At 45.9% G+C, this 20,489-nt stretch overlaps 1 protein-coding gene across 5 annotated transcripts in view; it reads right to left on the reverse strand.

Annotated features, from left to right (window-relative positions):
- LOC120447118 overlaps window positions 1-18,741 on the reverse strand; it is a 43,788-nt gene extending 25,047 nt beyond the window's left edge. For 4 of the 5 annotated variants that reach the window (XR_005615916.1, XR_005615917.1, XM_039628548.1 and 1 more), the window contains exons 1-2: window positions 17,963-18,741; window positions 2,055-2,128 (exon numbers count right to left, since the gene is read on the reverse strand). Coding sequence is in view for 3 of the 5 variants with exons in the window: in XM_039628548.1 (XP_039484482.1) it covers window positions 2,055-2,101 (47 nt within the window). In the remaining 2 variants the exon portion in view is untranslated. Of the gene's footprint in view, window positions 1-2,054; window positions 2,129-2,206; window positions 2,917-17,962 lie in introns of those variants that run through there. The other variant, XM_039628547.1, reaches the window with a different exon arrangement.
- Window positions 18,742-20,489: the final 1,748 nt, after the last annotated feature.

The following is a 20,489-nucleotide window of genomic DNA, read 5'->3' on the forward strand; positions in this document are numbered from 1 at the left end:
TTGGCAACAATTGATTGATTGATTGAACGTTTTGATAAGTGCTGTCAGCGGTTTACTCCCTGGTCGTTGATTTGCCAAAGGACTTGGGCCCGATAAGCCCGTTGCAGTGGGTCAGCCAGCACTGGAGAAATGTAAAATGGAAAATGGCAAAGCTGGAGGAGCTAGTCAGGGCCAGACAGGACACTCGAAGAGAGCACACTCGAAGCCAGTCGGAGCACTCGAGAACTTCCGCCAAGACAAAGACCAACTGCAGCCTCCACTCGCCTCCACTCGCCTCCATTCGCCACCACTCGCACTCGAAACGGATTTCCTTGTTATGCACACCAGCTACGTCCAAATAACAATGTGGCATCCTGGCGCACCAGGATATTCTTGGCACGGACTTCAATGCGGAGTCGCCTCGCAATTAGCACGCATCAATAGGCACGCTCCTGCACTCCAGCACAAAGCGACTCAAATGGCTAAGGCGAATGCTAATCAAGTGGAGACGAAAAGTCATCTACCTTGGGTAGCTGCACTCGAAAAAAATCTGTGATACGAGCCAGTCAGCTATCTTAGTTCCATTATAACACTTTGGTATTTGAAATGGTTTAGCAAGTTGCAATAGATGCTAGCACTGTATGAAGATTCTTAAATTTTCTTTTAACTATTTTCCAAGCTGCCTAATGTTGTTTTGAGTGCAAACTTTTCCAGTTCTGTGCAAACAAAAGTTCTTACCTAAGTTTATTATACATTTGCCTTCTGATCGCAGCCCTAATTTTCTGCAAGTGCCCACCCCTTTCCTACGCCCGCCCCAAACCCACTTTCACACATGCCAAGTGCCATAGATCATAGTCAGTTCCAGCTGAGGACCAAAAAAGCAAAAAAAAAAAAATAAAACAAGAAAAAGGAAAAGAAATTGAGTATAAGCCACTACAAACGGCGGCACTACAAACGAGAAACGAGAATGTCCTGAGTGTGTGCTTGTGGCAGCCACCGCAGGTGGCACAGCAGGTTGGTGGTTTCTGGCCGAAACTTTCGCCACAATTAATGTGAATGGTGAATATGTTTAATTGTCGACTGGCATGCCATAACCAAAAGGAGCAAGGACGAGCTCTGGCTGGGAAACCCCAAACGACATGCAAATTTCCTTGGGATAAGATTCAAGTTTTCTCGCTTTCCCCGAGGAGGACAAAGGCGGAAAAAGTGCCTTGTAGAGCATAGCAAATTGCTAGTTTGCCCAACTTTGCTTTCTTTTCGCTGTCAGCGCCGGCTATTTCACGCTCAAAAGCGTGGAAATTAAACTGGGGACAGACGAAGACGTAGAGTGTTAAAATGCCCGAATAATTACGTGCAATTTAAGGATTCGCCCGTTAAGCTGATGTTGCCTTTAAGGGCCTTGGCCGGAGTTAGGTTTAATTTACAATCAATTATGGCGGATACTCCTCGCATTGTTAACCTGTCCGACACATTTAAATGCAATTTAATGCAATTTATGGTCGACTCCCAGTCCCAATCCACTGAATTGGCAAGCGGCATGCTTTATTATTATGCCCGAGCATATGCAGTGCCTTGTTGCAGCGCTGCAGCGAACAACGACTCTTATTAAAAGCGGAAACAATGCGCACTTCCGCTTCAATTGTGCGTGCGAGTGCGTATGTGTGAGTGCCTATGTGTGTGGCTTTGCATATGTGAGTGGCAGTGTGCATGTATTTCAGAATTTCAGGACTTTCAGGTTCCTGTTCGAGAGCACGCAATGCGAAAGTGGGCGTTGCTCTGCCTTATTATTCATGCTGCTCCTGTTGTTGCGGCTGATAAAACTTAACAATTTATAGTGCCCGCCTGCCGGACCCCCCATCGCTCCGAAGGGGGCGTGGCCACTCGCAGTACAAAACACTTGAATGCACTCAAATAACGAGGCCCATAAATAAACAAGCGTTCAATTAATAGGGTCAGTCCACGTTGCGTATACTCAACGCACCCTTTTTGCAGAGGGTTAACGTTCGACTAGAAGTGAAGCAAAACTTTTGCTTGCTAAGCGGAAACTTAATACGGCAAGAAACTCAGGCACTTACCTCGACTTCCCATCCAGATTCACATCCATTTGGATTAAGATTTCCATCTTGCCAAGCCGAGACCCCAAAGACGTCTGAAAGAAATGAAGGAGAGAAATATTAGAGTAAGCTCTTTTTCTTGGCTCCCTGGCAGAAATCAACATAAAATTCACATTTGTCAACCAAGTTTTAAAGCAGCACACAGATACTCCCATATCAATCTGCAGTCACACAAGGCGACTGCCTGCCACCTGCCACGCCCACTTGTAAGACACAGCCAAATGGGTGTAGCTCTTTCGGCATTTTGTGTTGTGATTTATTTTAAATTGCGTTTAGTTCTGCTCGATTTTTCTCTGCCGGCGGGTGAAAAGTCAAAAGTGACTGCCGAATGTCTGGCTAAGCTTATTTGCCCGTTTTTAATGTCATTTTAAAGACAGCCAACTGACAGGCAAGCCCAACTAAACCTGAAACTGAACCAAACGAACATCACACAAGCAATCGGAAGCTGGACCGTGGGTAACAAAATATGCTGTCATCACGATTATCCTTAACGTCGTATGGCTGCCAATAGCAGTTGTTTCCTTTTCCGTTATAACCCTGACCAAAACACACAGCCCAGGCACACATGTGATTCCTTGCCGGATGTGTAAGAATTTGTAAAACGACCCAGAAGGCACAGGACAGAGGATATAGGACCTGTTTGAAAAACGCACCAAGGACTCGCTCTTCGATAAAAGCTAAAAAAGCAGAAGGCAAAAGGCAGCAGGACACAATCATCTCGGCTGGCAAAGTGCGTTAGCTACCGAGTGAAAAAGGGTGTCCTTCGTTCGCCTGACTAGTCAGGATGGCAAAGAAAAAAAAAAGGAAAAATAAAAAAGTGAAAAAATTCGGAGGAAGAACGATAGAGAGTCTCTTTGTTGTCTGCTAATTTGGTTTCGGCATTTTTTGCCGTTTGCAGATGTCTCGAACTCTTCTGTTTTTCTGTTTTTTCTTGGCTTGCATAATTTGTCTTCATTTTTTCGCCGACTGCAAATTGAAATTTAAAATTTATGCAAATTTTCCTCAGTCGTCGCTGTCAAGGCAAAAGGGTGTGCTGCTGCCTCGTTTTTTTTTCGGCGCAACTTCAATTTGATTTCATTTTTGATGGTGTTGGTAATTGTGCCAAAATGGGAACAGCGAAAAATCCAAAAAAAAAAAAAAGGAAGGAGAGAGTGTGGGGAAAACACAATGGGAAAACTCTGGTAAATTAATCGAAATTAAGTCCGAACATTTTTATGGCATACTTGAGGGCGACGCCGCGCCTAGGGAAAAATGGGGAAAATCGGCTGAAAAGCGAGTAGGCCGGGGACTTTATCTAAAATCTACTGGCATGCCAACGCCATTACAGACTGAGTTTCGGCTCGCTTAATCACTGTCCAGCACGCAGTTCCCCCCTGCCTTTTCCCCCGATTTTTCCCGCACTTTTCCTACTTTCCTACTTCATTTTCGGTCACATATGAGCTGCTGCTGCTACTGCTGGCTGTGTTGTCGGCCACATCGTCATCGCCAGCGCGCGTGCAATTAATTAAAAACAAACAAATTTGAAAATGCACGACAGGCTCAGCGGGTAAAAGGGTGCAGGACCCCATCCCTCTCTCTCTCTCTCTCTCAAGAGAGAGGAAGAGTCCGCAGTTTCGGCAGAGGAAGCCAAACTGTCAATGAACAATGCCAGCCAGCAGGACACTGGGCTCTGGACACAGGGCACTGGACACTCTGGACATAGAGGACACTGGACACAGAGGACACTGGACTGCGGACACTGGACAGTGGACAGTCGCCTGGCAGGCGACAAAGTTGCTGCCCTAAGCGTTTTTTAATGCACAGCACAGATTTGCTGCAGCTGCCCCGCCCTGCGCCCCATTTTCCTCTCTGGGGCCCTTTGGTAATTTCGTTTTATTATTTTGCAGTTTTCTGTTGCCAGCTTCGCTCCACTTTGTAAATATTAAATTATGAGCGAGCAACGGGCACAGCAGCAGCAGCAGCCAAAAAAAAATGCGAAAAAAAAGTGAAGAAAAAAGAAGAAACGAATCAACGAACTTCTGAAATTTCCCAAATGGAAACAGGAACACGAACACGAACACGAAAACGGGTCCGGGCACAAAAACAGATAACAGTTACGCTTACGGCCGTAATAACTGCAGTCTGCCGTACGGAGCACCCCACTCCGCACTCCGCACTCCTGAATCCGACCAACGTCTGCAGTTGGCAGTTATGACACCAGGTGAGTGCCCATCCCACCGACTTCTTCTGGCCTGAAAAAGGGAGTTACTTTCGGGGTATTACCAAAGTACTAAGAAGTTTGCGGGCTTCGTTAACTGGATGAAGTATATAAATTATTGAAATAAGCGTAAGTGTGGAGAAAGGCTTGGCCTGGATACTTGGCTCGCACTTAGATACTTGGTATTTAAATTGAAGTTTTTGTTTGATAATTATTTAAAATGTATTATACAGTTCCTGATCCTGTATCTCAAAATCCGAAGATTTAGCTGACTTCACACTATAATATTTTGTAATTCAACACCAGTGCTTATAACCCTCAGTTTGAAGTATCCAAACTAGGACTTGATTGCGCAAAAACTCGATTTACTTTATTAAATCTGTGCCTAGCCTGGCTTTCTCTCCAGTTCTGTTTGTTTTCCGACTTCACGGCCGCTTAGGCACCGAAAATCCTCATCGCAACGCTGCGTAACCATAATGTGTGTATGCTCCAACTGCTCCTGCGGATCCTTGCCTGCAACGTTCAACAATTACATGAAGCCTTGCCCCCTGCAACCAGCCAGCGCCATATGCAGCAAATGGCCCTGTGGCAAGTGGCGGAGAATGGGCTTGAATTCATACATGGATATGCCAATGATGGTCATCGTGCTAACTGCTTTAAGTGCAGACAGAGAAGGATAAACCAAATGGAACGAGTGAGAAGGACCGGGCACTTCAGTGAAAAATTGAAATTGAAAAAACGACAAAAGTTTGCGGCCGCATCCGGAGCAGAGTCCCTCATCTTCCTGCTCCGCCTGCTTCCTGCCTTCCGTTTCAAAAAATCTACAGACCATCCCATCCCATCATCATGCGCATTCGTGTCCTGTGAGCCTGCCGCTGTCGTTTGTCGCATGCAATAAGTGCTAGTTGAGTGGCGGCACTTGAAACCAGAGCCACACATTCAATTGGCCGTCTCTGGAACCCTTTCCCTGCTCTGCCTCGTCCTGGTTTCATTCCTAGCCTGTCCTGCCGACTGCCCTTGCCAACTGGCTCCATGTGTTTTCCAGCGTCGCTTCGGATTTCACTTTTGGCCCTGGGTGTCGTTGCTGGCGACCTGACGCCGCCATTTCCGCCGACCAGCACGGAAGTGGCAGTCGTGCCCCTGCCCCTGCCCCTGCCCCTGCCACTGTCCCTACTCCAGCTCGTGTCCAACTCTCAGCCCCTTGACGATCCTGCGGATTTGCTGCCGCGACCATTGCATACGAAATGTGTTGCATACATTTGCGGGCAGTGGTGGCGGCTCGAGGAAAAAACCAAAATACACAGCAAAAAAAAAAAACGAAACAGCAGCTGCAATCAAAATGGAAATAAACGCGAGTGGCAAACGAGACGGTCAGAATGAAAATTCCCATAATAATAGTCGTGCCGAAGGAGTGCAGGACAACGGCAGGACATCAGGCGCTTACAGGACGTAGCTTTTCCATTTTTATTCTTAAAGGTTTTTGCAGCCGACTCAAAGCCACCGCTTTCTATGCATACAAAAAGGTAGCATGTGTGTGAAGAAGCGAGAGGACCCAAAAAGCTGGTAATGTCCTTCAGCAGTGGCAGCCATTTGCCAGTTTGCGGTTTCCGTTTCGCGTCCTTTCGTCGTGCAATTTTAGTTTTAGTTGAGTTTTTAGTGGCGTCCACAACTCGGCCATTTAAGCACATTTGTCGTCTCATTGTCCTGCCAACCACCAGCACCACCACCTCTTCGTCCAAACCGCCGCTGACAGTGTGCTAATTAGAAGTCCTTGTTGCTTGTGGCCACAACAAAACAGACGTCGTCTACAGGACACCACTACGTAGGGCATTACAACGCCGGAATGGCACATAAAACCGAGGGCAGGGAAAACAATGAAAACTACTTTCAGGCCAAAGTCAGGGAGGGCCTTCGTTTTTCGGCCATAAACTGCATGGATGTCCTGGCCACTTGAATATCCTGGCACGTTTTGCGTGCCCTGCACATTTTTATTGTGCAGCTCCTTGCGATGTGTGACTTTAATTTCGAGCTGTGGGCTGAGTTATCCCCACCCTGCTTTGAAAAACCCCAAAAACCGCAGGAGAGAAATGCTCAGCCAAAAATATAAATAATTGCTTTGCTTGCTCAACTGTGAGAGAATGTGGCCAGGATATGGATGGAGGATACTGGCTGGTTGACTGGCTGGTTGGTTGGTTGGTTGGCTGGCTGCCTGGCATTGTCTTGCAGTGCAACGCACATTAGTTCTCGTCTCAGTCGACAAGCCCCCATATAAATATATGTATATATATACATATATATATATTTAGTGTATATACGTCTCTGAGTTTAAGGGGGCTTTGGGTCTCGGACCACATGACTTCATTTTTCCCCGGGCCGGAGAGCATTTATAAAATAAAATTTGTTTATTATGAAAATGCAGCGATGCGAGATAAGCAAGTGCCAGTTGCGAGCCACAACAAAGTTGGCCACTTGACTGGCCAGCTATATAGCATACAGCTAGCCAGCCATCCACCACGTTTGCCCCCAACTTAGCTTTCCCAACTTTTCCCAGCCATTTTCCCTTCCTGCATATCCTTGTTAATTGCTGCGGTTTCCGACTGCTGCCTTGCCGTCGTGCCAACACAAAATAAATGAATATTTTTGCGCTAGCTTAGACATGAGTGCAGAATAAATTGTTTGGCATCTTCTGCTAGCTGAATTACGCTGCACTTGTATCTGCAACTTGTATCTTTTGTTGGCAAATCATGTGCCCGCAAGACTTGGCTAAGTAATGGCCAGAGCATAAATAAGCCACCCCACTTTTGATAACCCAATGAAGTTTTATGACCGGAAACGGAAATGCGCGCTTTGCCAGTGGGCAACAGTAACTAACGGAGCACAAAGCACTTTTCTGATGGCCGCATAAAAAGGCTAAGCGACAGCATAAACATTCATGAGCCCACTCGCTGGAGGTGGCAACAAATCGATTATAGCCAATATTGGCCAACTCCTTGAGAGCCTGGCCATTATCTCAATTCTGATTGTGATTCTGCGCGGCGCTCGCTTCTGTGCATAATTTATGCTGGTCATAACTCAGCGCTGTGACGGCGAATGGTTAAAAATGTCTTCCAACTGCAACCATAATTCCTGCAACTCGACGGCAATAAATCACAAAATTTCCTTCTTCAATCTGCTTTGGAATCTGTGGCCCTGCTCGCAAAAGGATGAAAATGAAAATGCATTGGCATTGCCTGGAAAAACGGCAGCCACTTACACACACACACAGACACACACGCGACATATACGTGTGACAGTTGCCGGGGAAATGGGGAATTTCCCAGCCCTTTTCCCTCTGCCCCTTTTGCTGCTGTTAATTTCATTCATTATTTATGGTTTACCTCAAAAACGCATCAGTGCTGCTGCATCGAAGGGCAGATGGCAGTTGTAAACGGCAATCCAGCAACGTGCCACCTGCCACCTGCCACCTACCACATGCCACCTGCAACGTGCAAACCCATTCCCATCCCCCCAAATGTACACTTTTAATTAACAAACGCACGAAAATGCTATTTTACATGAGGCGTGCTCAACTGCGGCTGTCACAGGGAGTGCCACAAGTGTGGGCTAAAAGCTCGTTATTAGGGTAGAAGTCAAACAGATATTGCATGTGTGAGCATTAATGCAAATGCGCACACTAGAAGGTAATAGAACGGAAACGGGGGAATAAACAGAGTTAGGAAGTACAATGGCTTCGATTAAATAACTGTGTAGTAAAATGGGTTAATGGTTAGTTAAATAACTATAAAAAAATAACGAAAAGCTTAGTAAATGTCAAGCAACAAAACAAAAGGTGGCGGCAAATGAGTAAACAGAAATATAAACTTTATTGGGAATAAATATGCCACAATAATCTAGAACTCACTTTCGGTAATCATAAAAAAGAAATAAAATATTCAAAAATCGAATAATATTAATTGAGCTTGTGTTTAGATGTTTGAAGGCATATATTTAGAAGCATTTCACCTACAAGCCTCATATCTATCTATCTTTGTGAGCAATCATAGCTGCAGGCTGCATTTTGCCACTTTTTTGCGGCAAGTGCATTGTTGTGACACCCCCTCGATGCAATTAAGAGCGGGCATTAATCAACAGGCTCAAAGCGCGTCTTGCCCCCCAAAAAGCGTTGGGAACTATTACAGTTTTTGGCCAGCTTATGGCCCCCCTTGCCGTACAGCTCGCTTTTGGCCCACAGAGGATGCTTTAATTTATTTAGACCAAATACAACGCAAGCGAAAAATGGCAAACGACGGAAATTTATCTCCTGCACGCCTTGTCGCATAAATTATGTCGAAGAAGAGAGAGTGCTGCCCGCCCCCCTTCCCCCCTTTCGCAATTTCCCCGCGTCTGGCGAAATTAATGAAAGCAACGCTGCGGCGGCGAAAAGATGCCGAAGCAGCGTAAAACACGAGACAAAAGACAGTTAAAATGAACTAAAATCAAATGAAATGTGGCCACCAGGGGCGGCGGGAAAAGGGGGGTGCGCAGAAAGGGGGCGGCGCCTAATGACAGCTACAATGGGGGATGGGGGTTAGGCAGGGGGATTGGTAGGGGGAGGGGGCGGAGGTGAAGGAAAGAAAGCGAACGGCGAATAGGAAGCGGAAATGAAAGCAGCGATGCCGAAGGACAACGCTGAAGATGCCATGCAATGCAATGCAATGTGATGCGACTGCTGCATTGGGAATGCAACAAATCAGAAGTGCAACAGCAGCAGGCGCAGCAGCAGCAACAAATGTTGCATGGCAAATGCGATTGTCAAGCAATGACCTCATTAGGGAGGCGTGGCCAACGGAGGCAGGAAGTCGATGTTCATCCTGGCTGCCAGCCTCGCCTCCCCGCATTAATAACTGCCAACCGCAAACAATTACGGCGAGAATGGAAGTGGCAACTTTGGCGAAACAGCGGGCTAAGAGAAGTGCACAGGAAAAAAAAATGTGACAGCTCTTCACTCTTAAACAAATTTCAAACTAATAAGTGTTGAGTATGAAAGAACTTTTGAGTGGGGGTGACCGCAAACAAACTTGTGCACTTCTACTTTCAAGAAGATGGAAGATTAAGCGTATTTAAGAACATTTTGCCGCAGTGTGTCTAACACCTCAGATGCAGGGGGTGGTGGGGAGTTAGGGAGGTGGGGGTGTGGGTGGCAAAGCCTGCCGGAGGCGAGCTGTCAGCAAGCATACAACGTCATATACGTCAACGGAATATGGTAGTGCGAATGGTGGGGAATTCAAGGGGTTTCAGCCTCTAATAATGGCGATATAATCAGTGCTAACAAAAAGCGACAAGAGCAGATAGCGCGGGAGCGAGAAGGAAGAGGAGAGAGAGAGAGAGAGAGAGGGAGAGATGGAGGTAGAAAGAGGCGGAGAGACAGGAGCCACACAAAGGTGACAAAATGTGACAGCACTAAAAGCGGGACAATGACATGGCCACGGAAAAACGTTTTCCTGTCAGAGCCCGAAAAACGCGGCCAAAACACACACACACACACACACAGACTCGCACACACACACACTCATACACACAGGCACCCACAGAGACACCTGTCAACCGCACTCAAGAGCGAACTGTAAACTGTCATATCCTTAAAGCGGGCTAAGCCATAACCAAGACAACCAAGAACAAATTACATCGCATTTAAGTTTCATAATATGCTTAAAATGAAAACGCACAAAAACTTTTTCAGCTCCCCCCCGTCCGCTCCCCGCTTCCCACCGCTTCACCGCCAGCCATATTTTCTTTTGCGTATTGTCAGAAACTAAAGCCCGAAAAGCACCTGGCAGACCACCCGTTGGGTCCTTGGAGCGCCAGAACCTGTGAGTGGAGTCTGTGTCCAAGACAATTGGCTGCGACAAGTGCAGGAGTCTATAAAAACGAACGAGCTGCGGGGGTGGTAAGTATGAGGGGAGGTGAGTTGTACGGTCGGTTGGTTGGTCGGTTGGACAAAAACTAAAAACTTGCAAATGCACAACGTTGGAGCTTTTGGAGCTGGAAAACCGCATGCTCGACATGGAATTGAAAGAATAAACTAAGAACTGCAACTACAGGAACCACATCTCATTGTCTGGGTCTTGTTTCGCCCCTCCCCCCCCCCTCGAAAAAACTTCGCTTGCATTCTGTGCTTAAAAAGGATTGCAACAGCAACAGACAAGACAGCGAACAAAACATACAATTTTGTGTGTGTGTGTTTCGAGTGTGGGTGTGTGGGAGTTTTGCTGTCTACATGGCCATTGTTGCTCCTTTTGCACCACTGCACCATTGCACCACCCAAAAAAAAAAAAAGAGAAAAAAAGTAATGGAAAATTCTGCTGCTGCTGGCGACTGACAGCTGTTGGCAGCTTTTTTGGACTGCAGTGTTATTTACACTTTATTGACTCGAACTCAATGCGAAATTATTTGCCCCATTTATGTTTAAGCAGCTGCACAGGTTGTTTTAATAAGCCAGTCTGCGGAAAAGCACAGCGAGTTTTCTTAATTCGCTTTCCTAATACATTTTACAAAGTGTTGAACTTTGAACTCAGCTTGAATGGTGTCACCTGCGGCGTTTGGAAGGCAAGCTGCTAAGAAAACCGTTTCATTTCAGCCTTTTCAAAAGGATTTCGAATTTCACGGCAAAGCAAATTTTGCAGCAGTTTTCATAAATCATACATAAGGAGGAGTGTATGTACATATGTGCTAGTATGGGATAACAAACATGACCACATGCAGTGTGGGTCACTTGGAAATTATGACAACCTGGCCAAGAAAACACACAAACACAGTGTACAGGCCGTAAGGAATGGCAGGACATGTGGGTATGTGCTCTTGTTTGCTGGAAAATTCATGGGCTCTTGGCAGTTGGCCCGCCAGAGTCAGAGGTGGAAAAACAGCAGCAGCAGCAGCAGCAGCAACCCACGCCAATTGGCAGAAAACAAAACATGGCCCGCAGGCGGGGGGCTGCCACTCATTGCCAAAAATTCCTCTGCCTTACCTTGTTGGCATGGGCGTGGCCCAGTTTTTGCCAAGGACTTTTGGCCCCACCAGCAATGGCAAACCCTTTTTTTTTTTTCCTGTTTGGCAATCAGCTTCATCTTCTAGTTTTTGGGTTGTGGAACTTCTTGTTCTTGCTCTCGCCTTTCATGTTTGCCAAACGGAACTTTGGCTCGTTAATATTTTTGTGCACAGCGGGCGTAAAAAGGATTCCTCTCGTCCAACAGCAACAGCAAAAGCAACAGAAACAAAACAATCAAACGAACGAAATCAAAAAAGTTTGGGACAAACGATGGCAACAAATTTTGTAAATCTGCATAAGCACTTCGGCGTACCAATCCCACTGAAAGGTATTTGCAATATTAATTTCCCATGCAGCCAGTGACTTGGCCTTTTGTCAGTTAACAAAATGTGTGGCACATAAAAAATTCATTCGCCAACGCTCGAAAGTAGGCAACGCCAAAAACGAAATATTTTCACGGCACAAAAGTGTCGAGTAATGGAAATGGATACTCAAAACCTAAAAGGAATGGCAAAAAAATAAAGGTAAGCGAAACGAAAAAAAAAAGGGAATGTGGGTTTGAAAGGGATACAGCTATGCTAACAAAATAAAATGGTGCATAAAATTTTAATGCATATCAAATGATTTAATTTGACGCCACATAAAAATGGACACAAACGGGCGGCTGGTTGGCAAAGTGTTTAAACAGGCAGTTAGGGCGGTGGGCGTGGTCGTGTGGCATGCGTGTGTGTGTGTTGGAAGGGGAACAAAGAAAAAAAAAAATAAAAGGAGGCAGGCGAAGTCTCGTAATTACTTTGATGAAAAATGGCAGTTTCTGTGATTAAGCAAAGCCTGAAAGCAGCGAAAAGGAAGTGGATACTCTTGTGTTAGTGTTAGTGCTAGTGCTAGTGTGTGTGCGTGTGTGCATGTGTGTGGCATGTGGCATGTGGCACCATTCACTTGATTACACATACGGCATGTTGTGCGAGAGGCGAGAGCAGGAAATTAAGCCTGTGGACTAGGCGGAAGTGGCCAAAGTCAAACGATGTGCCAGCCTGAAAATATGTGTAAGTACACAGAGAAAAAACACTTCTTCTGCAAATGGTGATTTAAAATAACGAATTTACTAATTAATTCAAACTGCCGTAACTGGTACATTCAAGGAAGGATTGCTATCCCACCCAAAAGTTTTACTCTCTTTAATATTGAGCCACTGTTTTCCCCAGTGTACAATTTTCACATCAATGTATGTGTGTGTGCATGAGCCTAATGATGTCAGCGGCAGCAGGAACACGCAGTTGCCGCATTAGTTGTAATTGCCGCGCCATGTTCGCCAATGATCGCCGCGATTCCTTATCCAGCCTTCAAGGACCTGCAGCCATAACTCAGCAGCGCCCCGTGTGTCCTTTGTGAGCATTTAAGTAAATATCGACGAAATATGCCCGGCCACGCTCGCTTATACGGCGAGCAAAAAGAGACCCGCGACGACATGAAAAATCTAGCGAGAAAAACATCTTGCCATAAAGAATGTGCAAGAAAAATTGCAATTGCGATAGCGGCATCAGAACTGCAACAGCAGCAACCGTGGCAGTCGTGGCAATCGAGGCAGCCGCGCCACCAACAATGACAATAAATTGCAGCAAAAATGAGCAATGAGTAATTCATATGGTGAGACAGAAGCTCGAGAAACGGGCCCCCAAAGAAGTCGAGGGAATAGCCGCAGAGCGAGCAATTCAACGGGCCATCAATCTTGACTGCTCGCCCATCCCCTTACACTGCCACTTCCACTACTCGTGCTCCATGGAGCCATGGTCAAAAGCTGAATCTGCTGCCGCTCCTGGCGCCACTGAGTCTGCATCAATTTGGCAGCCACGAAGAGCAGCAGCAGTGGAGCGGACAGTGCGAACCGTACGGACAGTACGGACAATACGGACAATACGTACACACAGACGGACAGGCCACGGACAAGCTGCGGACATGACGCGCTTTATGTGGCTGCTGGGAATTGAAGAGCCCGAACAAAGGGAAAACAGGGGGGAAAGTGGGTAAAGCTCTGTACGTGCGGGCTGAGCGTTTGTAATATGCTTGTAAAATGCAATAAATTTTGTTAGCCCACGGACCAAGTCAGGACACAGCAACAGCAGCAAAAGCAGTGGCAGTGGCAGTGGCAGCATCGACGATGGCAAGCCATAAAACGCGTTTTTGATTTGCCCCGAAATTTATGTGGCCACATTAAATGCGAGACAGTCGAAAGGAAGCAGCAGCAGGAGCAGCCGCTCCAGGGCATCAGCCGAGCAACAGATTGTTGAGCGCCATTATCTCCGTGTGTTATCAGGCCGAGCAACACCAACAACACCAGCAACATCGCCAGCATCACCATCAACATCAGCCAGGCAGCGACAGGTGTTGTCGTTATGTGCCATAATCTTTTTGACAACCCGCTGCATATTAAAGCAACGCCCCCGATGACAGAGTTGATTGGTGTTCCTGATGGCTGCCACTGGTCTGATGTTGCTGCCCCAAACCTGTGTAGAATGTTGCAGGTTGTTGCTTTTAGCACTTGCTGCTGCCACTGGTTGTTGCTGCTGTTCGCCATGTCGCAGTGTTGCTAGTTGCCACTAGCTCTGGATAGATGTTGGCTTCTTGCTGCCGATGTCAGGATATGTTGCAAGTTGCCTCTGGCTCTAGATTGATTGTTGCTTTCTGCCTCAAGTGTGACGCTGATGATAACAGAATTTTGGGTAAATTGCTTATTCTTTTGTATGTTCCTCTGTTTTATGTTCTTTGTTTTAACGATTTGGATGTTGAACGTAACTAGTAATTGGCAATAATACAGTACTCCAATACTTTGTTGATTTAGGTACTGATTTTAGTGAGTTTAGAGCTACTGGCTGCTGGTTCTGTCTACTTATTTGCAGTTCCTCCTCGATCTCTGTTTACAAATCGGTTAGATGCAAATCGCTCTCTGCGTTTGCTGGCTGCGAAATCTTTGTTTGTTTATAGCAAGTTTTATGTATTGGCCGCTTTGCGAAACGCCAAACATGTGGGTCTATCTCCACCAACATACATATGTATAATATATGCCGGCCGCTAAAATCGGAACATCTGCGTATGTTGACGTAATGCGAATGGAAATAGCTGCCGTTTATTCGGGCTAAACATTTCAAACTCTTTGTTTATGGGCCCGGCATCATCTTTGGCTTGGCTAATGTGCTCACTTTCGGCATGGGAATTCGGGAATTGGAAAGAGCATCTCTCGGCTCGGCCAATTGATATGCTGACCGGTTGGCCAAGCCATAAACTTGACAAGACAATTGCTGGAACCTAGAAGCTGTGCTCGGACTAGTAATGGATTCGCAATTCCCCAGGACCGCACTCTGAACTCCCCGGCCTCCGATGTCAATTAAGGCTTTTCGGGCTACAAACTGAAATTGCAATCAAAGCCGTCCGCCCGACACAAATTGCACTCCAAAGGCTGTGAGATTTAGAGTATGCAGTATGAAAACAATTGCCCCGGTTCGTTGTGGAATGGGATATTTATTCAACTCTAACCGGGAACTTGAACCGAATATCATGCAAATTGTTATATATTTCAATATTTTATTAGCCCAGGGATACGGAATCCAAATGCGAATCCGATTCCAATGCCGATGCCGATTCCTCGCCATGGCCATGGTCATAAATTGCAGCAGTTGCTGGTTCTAGGAGTCGGCAGGACGAAGGACGAAGGACCCGCTGGCCATAAATATCGCAGCCATTACACAAAACACAAACTGCAGAGGGGGAGGGCGAGGGCGAGACAAAGGGGCGACACAAAAACACACACATAAACATAGAGAAACATGAATGGCACAATAAATAAATCGGGGTAAGCGGCGTTTTAAAACAAATAGAAAGAAATGAGAGTACACACACCGAATACACCGAATAAAAAAACAAAACAATTCCAAATGCACAACTAAAGCCGGGATGAGATAGGCGTTGAAAGGGAGGGAGGGCAAGAGGATGAGCTTCGGAATAGCGAAATAAAATTTGCATTTTTCGCGTTTAAAGCTTCGCTCGGTATCAGCAAAACTACGAACCGAATATAAAGCAGCACAACAAATTCCAAAACGAGACGATGAGATGTGCAAAGTCAAAGTCAGCAGAAGCGAAATGTTATCGGTTATTGAACAAGTATCGTTTCGATGGTGGGGCCACATGGAGGGGGCTCTATGGAGGGGGGTCTTTGGAGGGGGATCTAAAGAGGGGGATCGAAGATGCTTTGTATGTGCATATTCCATATTCCGCTGCTCACTGTTGTTAGGCCTTATAAATAAACGTGTGCGGCTCATGGCTCATCGTTATGTACATATTTCTGTGCTCTGGAGTCGGCTGTAGGTGCGTCGTATGCTGATTTCTTGTTCGATTTTTCGCTAAGCTTTCGGCTCCCATTGTGATAGCACACATTTGGCTTTTAATGAGAGGAAATTTCCTTTTCGTGGCATTGACAAGACGGCGGCTGAGTTATGTTATCACAGCAGCACCGGAAACTGACCATCTGCATGTGAAACTTTTGCAGTTGAGTATATAGCTTATATGATTAAGGCATAATTTTTTTTACCTTGCATTTTAGTTACTTTTATAATCTTTTAAATTAATTGCACTTTATGTGACTGGATTATTTCCTAGACGAATTTTATACGCTTAACACCATTCTACCACTGTTCATTCATTTTCATTTTTGTCCTTCTTCTTCCACTCGACGATCAAAAATCATTTGATGTCCCTGGGCTCTTTCATGTGACTGTAGAAACTTTGCTGGGGAATCGAAACATTTTCAATACATTTGATTAAACCGGGTCCGGCTGCTGACCCCCTCCCCCCTACCCGGAATACCCCGCCCACAATCTCATCATCGTTCCTGATGGCCAGGACCATAAAACGTTTATCTCCCACACTTTGCTACTTCGCTTCCTATCTCTCTGCCGCTTGCCGCTTGCCACTGTGCCTCTTTTATCGCAGTATCAATAAATTAATTTGAAAACTTTGTCGCTTCTATTTGATTCTGGGCGGACCGACCGACCGAGCACCCGACTCTGGCATTTTTCTTGTAATTTTTTTGTGCAAATTTTCGTCTGTTTCAAATTCGTTTCATCGTCGGTATCTTGTATCTATAAGTTAGCATCGCTTTCTGTGCCGTTCAGCCGCTGGCTCCCTGTAATTTGCTCTCAGCCCCCTTTCTCCGCTTTCTCAACTCCCCCCTGCTCCCCTTGCGAGCACCCACCACCCCATTTTCCTGCTCGTCTTTTACTTTTTGGGCAAGTACAACTACAACTAGGACAACTATGAGTTCAGTGCGATGGCAGTTTGCTCGACAGGCAGTTAACATGAAGCACCTCCGCCCCCTTTTAGCCCGCCTTTTCCCCCCCATTTCCATCCAGCCAACAAAACCATTTTCCGCTCCCATGTGTGTGTGTGTGTGTGTGTGGGAGTGTTAGTATTTTTTGGCTATTGAATTGGTTTCATGCTCATGCATTTTATATGAAATTGTCTGCATGTCTGTCTGACTTTTTGCCCATCGTGTCACGCCCACGCCACCCAAAACTTGTAATCTAACCCAGACCCATGGCATTTTCCCCATTTTCGGCAGCGCAAAAATTTACATCGCTTAATTCGTTAGCCGAGAAAATGTTTTTCGCCTGCAATTAGTGGACAACATTTGTTAGCCAAACACTTTTCCAACGTTGGCAAAGAGGAGTGGGGAGGGGTAGGTGGCTGAAATGGGCAATAGGCAATGCAGGTAGCAAAAGTAGAGCTCTTATCTTTATTACAAAAAACGAAAAACTGCCAAAAAGAAGGAAAATGTGGGCACAAAAAAAATTGCGACCAGCAAAAGAATTCGTATAAGAAAAGAACGAAGTGAAAAATGTGCAGAGGAGGCAGTAGTCGAAAAAAAAGAGCCCAAAAAAATTGTGAAATAGAGATGGGAATTTTTTTTTTGTTTTTTCTTGGCTGGCGTATGCACGACTTTTATTTGAAGTTGAATTTTAATCCATGGTTTTTTAATGCGGGCGATAAACTTTTACGGCAATTGTCGACGGCATTAGCGAGGGTGGATTGAGAAGTGGAAGGGCTCTTCTCTTTTCTTTTTGGCTGATCAGCAGGGCTTGACTTAAGTTAACGATTCAGGTGCACAAACACCACCCCACCCACACACACACATACATAAACACAGAGGCACACGCATAGTGTTGGCATACGGTTTCATTATGCTCCCCTGATGGCGCTTCTGATGTTTAATGCCTTAATTAAATGTTTCATTAGCACGCTCGGCGGAGGGGCGTGGCAGCTACACGCCCACAGGCGCAGTGCTTGCCAACTGGCTCAAACATGCAATCGAAAATAGGTGGCAGAAATAATAACTTGGGCTTTGATAGCGGCAATCGGCTGCCAAGTTAGCAATTCAGCCCTTGGACTTTTAATTGTGCTAATTGTGTGATTTTATTGGACTTAGATGCCTGGGATTTAAATCTTTAAGCAATTTACTGTTTCAATGTTTATTCAAAATCAATTTAATTGAATCTTAAATCTTAAAACTTAAATTTTGATAATCACGTGTTTACTGAAGCGATTTTCTATCCAATTGTTCATGTTAATATACATATATATCTATTTGCATTCGCTTACCCGCACTTCCTTATCGACGTCGCTCCACCCCGCGCCCTCTCTCTTTCGACCATCTCGAATATTCAGATGTTTTGCCCATTCAGAATTTGTGTAGTGGGTTTTTGGGTTGCGGCATTTGTATGCTTTTGATACAGTTGTTGCTACTCTGCTGCTTGCTTGTTATGGCCATAAAAGCAACAAAAAAAAAACCATTTCAGCCGGGCCAACACGCCAAACCAGTCGGTCAGAGTCGCCGAGTCTAGCGTTTTGTTATAAATTCACGACTTCACGGCATCGCCAGCCACCCGGCTCTTTCTCGCTCGCTCGCTCGCTGCGCCCGTCTCTTTCTGGTCGATGGGACATCGGATGGCAGGAGCGACCTTAGCCAAGGCTGAGATTGAAAAAGATGACAAAGATGGCTGCAACATCCGGTTGGCCATGTGTGCAAATGGGCGTGTGGCACACGGTGTCTCACTAAGTGAGTGTGTGTCTGTGTGGTATGTGTGTGAGTTCACATATGGGCAATATGAATTCCAGACAACGCCGGCAGCGGCGTCTCAGTTTCAGCCGCAGTTTGATTTTAAGTCTGTTTCAGTTTCTGAGACTGAGTCTGAGTCTGAGTCTTAGTCCGGGTTGGGGTTTGGGCTTGGTACTGGGAACGAGACTGGAACTAATACTGATAACTGTGCGGCGACCCTCCCACTGCGCTTTCAGTCTGTCTGCCAATCTACACTGCGCGAAAAGCGTTAATTGCCTAACCCGCTTTCGGTTTATCCCAGACGCTTTTTATAAGATTTAAATGGAAGCCACACTGATTTAAATTGAAACATTTGGCATATGAACTTTAGAACTAGAACGTTAAGATGTCATCGAAAAACTTGGGTGTTTGATGTTTAAATTCATAAAGCAAGATACTCAGTATCAAAAGGCCAAGTCTTAGATACTTTCCTTTGAAGTAGTTGAAATTCTAGAAGCTTGTTCAAGTGCCGCACTGCCCTGCTAACTTCTCGAGCTGAAAAGTAAGTTGCGATCTCTTGAGCAAAATCTCGGTTCTATAATGCCCATTCTGGGTGTATGGGTGTATGGGTGCGATGTCTGGCCCAGTCGTTCGCACTTTGTAGCTGCAGCTGTGCGAGTGCGAGTGGCAGTGCGAATGTGAGTGCGAATACGAATACTCGTGTCTGCGGCGATAGCTCTTGTTGCCGGATTGAGCGACTGCGGGAATGACGCATTGGCTGGGCCCCGCAGTTTTCAGTTTTTCGGCTGATTGTTCACTTTTCTTTGTTTTTTTTTTTACTCGCATTGTATTTTGTCTGGAATATTTTTGTATGATTTTTGCACTTATTTAGCTGGAGCACTGTGTTTGTTACTGCTTGTGTGTGTGTGCGTGTGTGTTTGTTACTGCCTTGTCTTTGTTTAACATTTGCACTGTCAGTGTATGTTTGTGTTGGTGTGTATATGAGGGGGCGGTGGGCGGCTGGTAGAGAAAGAGAAAGAGAGAGAGGCAGGAGAGAGCCAGCAGACAACCGGCACAGACGAGACGCGCAGCACGAATGAATGGAGTTTCGCAGCCAGCGAGCGAGCAAAGCTATGGCCGAGCGTTCGTAGAACCGAAGAAAGCCGACGGCGCTTTCGCTCGCTCTCTTCGCGGCCATTGCTCAGGCGTGTAGGTCGTCTAGAGGCCGTTGCGAGCCGGGTCTCTCAGCGTTGGCCCGAAGCGGCTCTCTGTGTTGGCCAAAACTGCAAATCAAAGTCGAGGTCGTTGTACGAATGAAAGAATGTCGGCATGTGATTGTTGCCGGCGTCGCTGCCGCCGTTGACGTCGCAGCTGGCATCGCTGCCGGCGTCGCAGTCGCTGAATGATGTTTAATGCCTGGCCCGATCTGCCACCCAACTCACCATCACCACCCCCCACACTATTGCTCACTCTCTCGCTGCTGCATTATGCTGCCATGTATCTGTCTCTTTATTTCGCCCGTGGGTTTGTGTGTGTGTGTGTGTGTGTGTGTGTGCATGCCTTAACTTGGCTTTCTTTTGAATAATGTTGCTTCATGCTTTCGCAGTCTTGGTCTTCATCTGTCTGCCGCTCCCTTTCCCGCTCTCTCCGCCACTCTCTTCCCCACCAACCTTAAGCGCCCTCTCTGTTAGCGTGTACACTCGAAAAGAAATCGGTGTGCTCGTGTTCTTGAGCTCAGAAAAGAAACTAAGTAAAAGTCTAAATCCAGTAAGAAGTATTAGGATATTTTACTTTTTTCTATTAATTATGAGCGCTTTTATCTCAGTTAAATCCACAGTTTGGGGATCAAATATTAGTATAGTAATAACTTTATAAAAGAAATGCATTGATTTTTCCTTCAAGTGTAGGCAAAAATGCTGTTACTTTTTATGTGCAACCCTTCCGCCGCCCGTCCCCTTTTAGCCACCCAGAAGGAATTCAGTTAGCCTCGCTCGCTTTGCCCATTTTTACTACCTTTTCAGCTACTCCTTTTTCATTTATTTTCTATTTTACCATTTCGGTCTTCTTTTTTTAGTACATTTTCGGCTGCCT

This window comes from Drosophila santomea, chromosome 2R, assembly GCF_016746245.2.
Source record: "Drosophila santomea strain STO CAGO 1482 chromosome 2R, Prin_Dsan_1.1, whole genome shotgun sequence".
In the NCBI taxonomy this organism is placed as follows: Eukaryota; Metazoa; Arthropoda; class Insecta; order Diptera; family Drosophilidae; genus Drosophila; species Drosophila santomea.